Source organism: Crocuta crocuta, unplaced genomic scaffold (assembly GCF_008692635.1).
Source record: "Crocuta crocuta isolate KB4526 unplaced genomic scaffold, BGI_CrCroc_1.0 scaffold167, whole genome shotgun sequence".
Classification (NCBI taxonomy): domain Eukaryota; kingdom Metazoa; phylum Chordata; class Mammalia; order Carnivora; family Hyaenidae; genus Crocuta; species Crocuta crocuta.
Genome location: NW_027532406.1, coordinates 7,135,483 through 7,142,327, shown reverse-complemented (window position 1 = coordinate 7,142,327; position 6,845 = coordinate 7,135,483). Strand labels below are relative to the sequence as shown.

The window sequence follows — 6,845 nt, the reverse complement described above, 5'->3', positions numbered from 1 at the left end:
TTTATTTATTTTTGAGAGAGAGAGCATGAGCCAGCAAGGGGGAGAAAGGGGGGCGGGGAGCCAGAGGATCCAAAACAGGTACCAGGCTCTGCACTGACAGCAAAGAGACCGATATGGGGTTCAAATTCATGAACCTCAAGATCATGACCTGAGCCAAAGTTGGACGCTTAACCAATTGAGCCACTCAGGCGCCCCTATCCATTAACCTTTCTAACTCCATACGCTTAAGAACTAAGAATCGTACCTCATTTAATGCCTAGACCAGATCACTGTCCCATTCTATAGACCAAAGGGCTATTCTCACAAAAGGCAGGAAAAGAGTAACAATGGAAATCAAAACAGAAATAGACAATCTTCAGTGGAAGATAACCTGGCAAGATACACTTTGGGTCATCAATCTGAAAATATAAATCAAATATAATTACAGTCATTATTTAAAATATTCTTGCATTCTGACTATTATGTTTAGCATTTGTGCTTCAATATAGTAAATAGTTAAAAAAGAGAAATAATGGTCAAAATATGAATAAAATTTATTTTTAATATCCTATGTTATCTGTAACAGACATAGAATGCAAATTTTTGCTTAAAAAAATATTTGCAGTCCTTCTTTATTGATAACATAACTGAGATATTTATTTCATACATTTAAATTATATTGTGATTTGATAACAATATTTAGTTACAGTGTAGCCCAGAAATTAAAATATACAAAATAGTTTCAAGAACATATGTATTTCTACCTGTGGGGTACACTTACAAATCATACAAAGACACATATTCATTTTAAAATAAAACTTTGAAAATGAAACCAGCTCATCTAATTTTTACCAAGGTATAACAAGAAATCTTTTATGCAAACAAAATTAAAATTGAAGCAGAAGTAACACTTTCCACTTAAGTTTCCTAAGTCCTAAAAATCACATCAATTAGATGGTAACTAGACTAGTGTGGTGATTGTTTTGCAGTAAATACAAATATTGAATCATTACATTGTGCACCTGAAACTAATATATTGTTATATGTCAATTTTACCTCAATGAAAACAATTATAAAATTAGAGCAATTAAAAGTTTGCATTGATCAAAAAGAATCACATCAATTCTACAAATCACTATTTCTGAGGACAGAACTGTAATTGTTCCCTTCCCATTTGCGTCATGCTTACAGTAAAAGATAAAAAGTACTCTAAACACAATGGAATTCTTATATTTTAAACCATTTTAATATAAAGGATAGCAATTCTAATCAGTTTTGTTTCTACTTAAGTTTATATTGCACTAAAATTATTTTACATGGAAGAACTAGTTGATGTATCATGACAAAATACCTTAGAAACATTCTTTGACATTCACATCTATATTAATAGATATTTCACAGTCCACTTAAATAAGTTTTCTAGTATATACGAAATCATCTAACAAAAACAAATCTATAATACTAATCTGTTTTGAGAACAAAGATATTGAGTATTTATCATTACTGCCTTTGGGAAATGTATTGACTTTTAAAAACAAATTTAAGTCAGTCATAGTACCTAGTAATAAACCTCTGAACAACACCTGAAAATTCTTCATTTATTGTTGAGCTTCTACAAGGCTAATTTTTAAATACATTTGTTTTATTTAAAAACAAAGAGAAAAAGTATCAGTCCTTTTATGCAGTGGAGCAGAATTATGAGAAGAGAGATCATAAGAATAATGTTCAATGCTGGCATCTAAGCTATTTTTTTTTTCCTAGTAATCTCTACACCTAACAGGGGCTAGAATTTATGACCCCCAGATTAAGAGTTGCATGCTTTTCTGGCTGGGCCAGCCAGGTGCCCCCTAAGCTACATTTTATAAACATAAAAATTCAGTTCTCATCATTCTGCTGCAATATAACCAAGCCTATTTATAATAATAATAATAACCAATGTTAGAGTCTTTGAAAACCATGATTATAATTAAAGCTTGGAATTAAAGCATGATAAAGCTAATGGCAACCTCTTGAATCCCATTTTAAGTTAGTTCTGCTCCCCAAAAAACACTTTAAAACAATTTCAAATAACCTAACTGATTATCCAGCATCAGCTTAGGAATTTTTTTCAATGTTCTCAGTTATAACTTTTGGCATCAAAAAGCATGGTAAGCACTTTTGATTTGTGATGAATAAAAAAATCAAGTACTAAAATACCAGTGGTTCCTGTGACTAGGCAAATAGCCCCATTCAAGTAATGTCCCCTCAAAATTAAAGTAACATTTTATTTCTCCCTCTGAGAATTTACTTAAAGTAATTACGATTTTCTTTAGTTGAGGTGAAAAAACTGCTTCAAAAGTTCATATGTTGTAAAAGCCACTGCTTGAGAGGGAATACAGCGAATGTAATTAAGAGATAAACCACGATATAATCCTCTTCGAATTCCATGGTGTCCATAGACGTACTTCATAGTCTCCCACATGGTACTGAAAGACAATAGTTAAATGATGACACCTTTATGCCCACTGATGAAGAGACATAAAAGAAGCCAAAATGCCAAGGGCACCTGGTGGCTCAGTCAGTTAAACATCCAACTTTGGTTCAGGTTATGATCTCACAGGTTCATGTGTTTGATCCCCTCTGTGCTGACAGCGAGGAGCTGCTTGGGATTTTCTCTCTCTGCCTCTCTCTGCTCATCCCCTACTCACCAGATCTTCTGTCTCCCTCTCAGCCCCTTCCATGTACCCTCTTTCCCTCTCTCAAAAATAAATAAACATTTATTTTAAAAAAGCCAAAATGTCATCTTGAATCATTTGGAAACCAAGTGTTAAAACAAGCTGAAAATTCACCATAAAACAGCAATTCATTCCAAACAAGTACAAGCATTATGCACAGAATTGCAGACTCATTAATATAATTTATTTTGTTTGAACTATGTAACATTTACTGGCAACACTATTTCATAAAAATATTTGAAATATTTATGTATTCTTTTTGAGGGATGTTATGTGCAGTTGGCCATCAAGCTTCCATTTCAACTCAAGTTTTATACTATAACTAGCAGATGGTTATAAAACTGAGGCTTAAAGGGCTATCAGATTTAAGCAATAAAGACTTTGTAGTTCCAAACAGCGTTCCTTCATTTCAAACCAACATGTTGGCCTTTGCGTTTCTCTTTAGATAGGCAATCTGGACTAAGTCTTCAAAAAACCCTTTAGGTGAACAAAGGCAATTCAAAGTCCTGAGCAAATGCTCTGGTCTTCCCCTGAGGAACAACACACCACCAAGAAAACAGAATGATTCTAAATCTCTACAGATTATAGAAAACTCTAGAGCTGTGCTGGGTAATGATGGTAGCCATTAGCCATACATGGTCAATAAGTACTTCAAATGTGCCAAGTCCAAATTGAAATGTGCTGTCAGTATTAAATATACCCTGGATTTCAAATACTTAGTATTAAAAAAAGCATGCAAAGTCTTGAGATGTTGAAGTGATAATATTTTGATATATTAGATTAAGTTAAAATATTTAATTTTTATTTTTTAAAGTTTATTTAAGTAATCTCTGCACCCAACATGGGGCTCGAACTCACAACCCCTAGATCAAGAGGTGCATGCTCTTCAGAATGAGCCAGCCAGGGGCCCCTAAATTAAAATATTTTATTTTAGGGGCGCCTGGGTGGCTTAGTCGGCTGGGCGTCCGACTTTCACTTAGGTCATGATCTTGTGTTTCGTGGGTTTGAGCCCCACGTCGGGCTCTGTGCTGATTGCCAGCTCAGAGCCTGGAGCGTGTTTCAGAGTCTGTGACTCCCTCTCTCTCTGACCCTCCCCTGCTCATGCTGTCTCTCTCTCTCTCTCTCCTAGAAATAAATAAAACATTAAAAAAAATTTTTAAGAAAATAAAATATTTTATTTTATTTTTGAATGTTTTATCTATTTCCGAGAGAGAGAGAGAGAGAAAGAGAGAGAAAGACAGCATGAGCAGGGGAGGGCCAGAGAGAGAAGGAGACACAGAATCTGAAACAGGCTCCAGGCCCTGAGCTGGTCGTCCACACAGAGCCCGAGGCGGGGCTCAAACCCACGAGCCGTGAGATCATGACCAGAGCCAAAGTCGGACGTTCAACCAACTGAGCCACCAAGGCGCCCCTCTAAATTGAAAATTTTAATAGGGGCTGGGACTTGGGGCACCTGGGTGGCTCAGTCAGTTAAGCATCCAACTTCCACTCAGGTCATTATTTCACAGGTTGTAAGTTCAAGCCCCGCTTAGGGCTCGTGTGCTAACAGCTCAGAACCTACAGCCTGCTTCAGAATCTGTATCCCCTCTCTCTCCACCCCACCCCTGTTTGTGCTGTCTCTGTCTTTTAAAAATGAATAAACATTAAAAAAAAAAAACAAAAAAAAAACAGGGATTGGGACTAGATGAAGAGCTTGTAAATTTACCAAAGTATACTATGGAAGATCTGGACTACTGGTAAGACCACAGTACTATCCCCATATTTACTCAAACATTACATTTCCTAAAGAAAATGAACAATGACAAATGGAGAACTTACAGGCACTTTTCAAATTCTGGAAGAACAGTTCCTAATTGCATTCGCCGACGAGTTACATCAAATGGGTAGCTAAAAGAAGAAAAAGGCAGAAGGACTTAAATATGATTTTTAGTGTTCTACTCAACAATTATTGACTACAAAGTTCCACATGTTATTTTCCTAGGAAATAATGTGTTCTTATGCCTTTGTTTTGTCCAATCTAGGAGTCAGAACATAAGCACATGAATAAAATCAAACAGCAATACAGAGGTCTTGCCTTTGCTTATGTGGTTCTATTGGGTTAGTTGATTCTCTCTCATCACAATACAGAGTTTTCTATTCATTCCTCAAGGCCAAATTCAATGACACTTTCTGAAGAAACAAACAGTACTGTTGGAACCCTAGGACAGGGTTTGGCACTATTGACATTTTAGGTTAGATAATTCTTAGTTGTGGGGGTTTATCTATGCACTGAGTTTAGGTTCATCCCTGGCCTCTGCCCACTATGTGCCAGTAGCATAACTCCAGCTGTGACAACCAAATTGTCTCCAGACATTAATAAGTGTCCATTGGAGGCAAACTCACCTCTAGTTGACAACCACTATTCTAAGAGGATTTAGCAAGTCCCCTGGTATACAGTAGACCAACAAAAAATTTTCCTTAAAGGCAAAAATTAACAATACAGATAGTGCATTTAGAGGACAGAGAAAGTTCTATGCTAAGAGGGGAACCTGGGTGTCTCAGTCGGTTGAGCATCCAACTCTTGATTTTGGCTCAGGTCATGATCTCACAGTTCATGAGTTTGAGCCCCATATTGGGCTCTGTGCTGACGGTGCAGGGCCTGCTTGGGATTCTTTCTCTGCCCTTCCCCTGATTGTGCTCTCTCTTTCCTTCTCTCAAAATAAATAAACTTAGAAAAAAATAAAATAAAATAAATTGCCTGAAATGAAATATACAAAAGGAATCTCTCTTAGGAGTGGGACCCCAGGTGATATTTTTAAATTACTTTTATTTTGCTAATATTGACTATTGTGTTAGGTCCTGTGTTAAACAATTTATGTAAATTATCTCCTTCCATCTTCACATGCATGAAGCAGGTATTGTTATCCCAACATTAAGAAAATCGAATCTTACATTCTCCCGTGTCACAAAGCTGCTTTCTACTTTTCTATTCAAAGACCTCCATGGTACCTAATATATACTTAAGTTATATAAGACAAAAATAATAATATACTTTTATATANTCTCCCTCTCTCTCTGACCTTCCCCTGCTCATGCCGTTTCTCTCTCTCTCTCTCTCAGAAATAAATATTTTTTTAAAAAATTAAAAATAAATAAATAAATAAATAAATAAGCATTTTTTTTAACCCAATAGCTTAAGAAATAGCATTACCAATAACTGAAATTTTGTATGCATTTCAATAGCACCTCCAGGAATTATTTTTTAAGGGGGTAGTGAGAGGAAGAAACTTTCTGTGAATTAAGGGAACAAAACCTCAAGCTAAAGAATTCAGTTTCCAAGCCGGAAAAGACGTATGTGAGTAGAAGGAATTAGTTAGTAGAAAGGAGAGAATGTAAGAAGACAAGGTACAAGAATTAGAACAAGGGAAAGAACAATGGGAAAGAAAGAAAACAGCATTCTAGGCAATGTTCTACAGTAACAAATGGTAAGGCATAGTGACTATTTGTATAGGTACAATGTGAAAAATGATTTCAAGGTATTATTAGCGCTAGAAGATTAATGGTTATCAATAACAAATAAGAAAGCTGGGAGCTGAGGATTGTCACCAAGAAGAAAAAAGGAATTAATATCTGAACTATGGACTTTGCCCTGATGGTAGAAGTCCAAGCAAAAATATCCAAGAGCTTACTACAGAAGTAATGGAGAGTCAGCAATGGAGATTTAAATAGAATTTGTTATCTGTGCAGAGGTGACTGTTGAACCCATAAAGATAGATGAGCTATTCTACATATTTATGGGAAGAGCATAGGACCAAAGTCAGGCTGGGACTTAAAACACTGGCATGGAGAGGTAGAAAGAAGAAGATATGAATCAGCAAGCTACCTGAAAAGGTGGGGGCGGGGGGAGAGTTGGGAAAGTGGATGGCCAAGAGAGGTACTGTTACAAACGAAGGAACTAGAACAATTGGAAGGAAGCAAAAGAACTGAGAGGGAGACTGTGGATCTGGTAAGAGTCAATGGGTATAGAATACAGTTTAAGAAAAGAAATGGGAAAGAAAAGATTTTAAGGATCTAAACAGAAAATGAGTAGTAAAGAAAAAAGGCAGTAAAAGCAAAAAAAAAAAAAAAAAAAAAAAAAAAAAAAACAAAAAAGTTTCACAAAAAGAAAAAGAC

General features: G+C 35.8%; 1 protein-coding gene across 3 annotated transcripts in view; it reads right to left on the bottom strand.

The window, feature by feature from the left end:
• Window positions 1–515: 515 nt before the first annotated feature.
• SLC25A16 (solute carrier family 25 member 16) overlaps window positions 516–6,845 on the bottom strand; it is a 36,274-nt gene continuing 29,944 nt past the window's right edge. For 2 of the 3 annotated variants that reach the window (XM_077778661.1, XM_077778662.1), the window contains 2 exons: window positions 4,512–4,580; window positions 516–2,444 (listed from right to left, as the gene is read on the bottom strand). In XM_077778661.1, the coding sequence (XP_077634787.1) occupies window positions 2,288–2,444; window positions 4,512–4,580 (226 nt within the window). In that variant the 3' untranslated portion in view covers window positions 516–2,287. Of the gene's footprint in view, window positions 2,473–4,511; window positions 4,581–6,845 lie in introns of all 3 variants that reach the window. The other variant, XM_077778663.1, reaches the window with a different exon arrangement.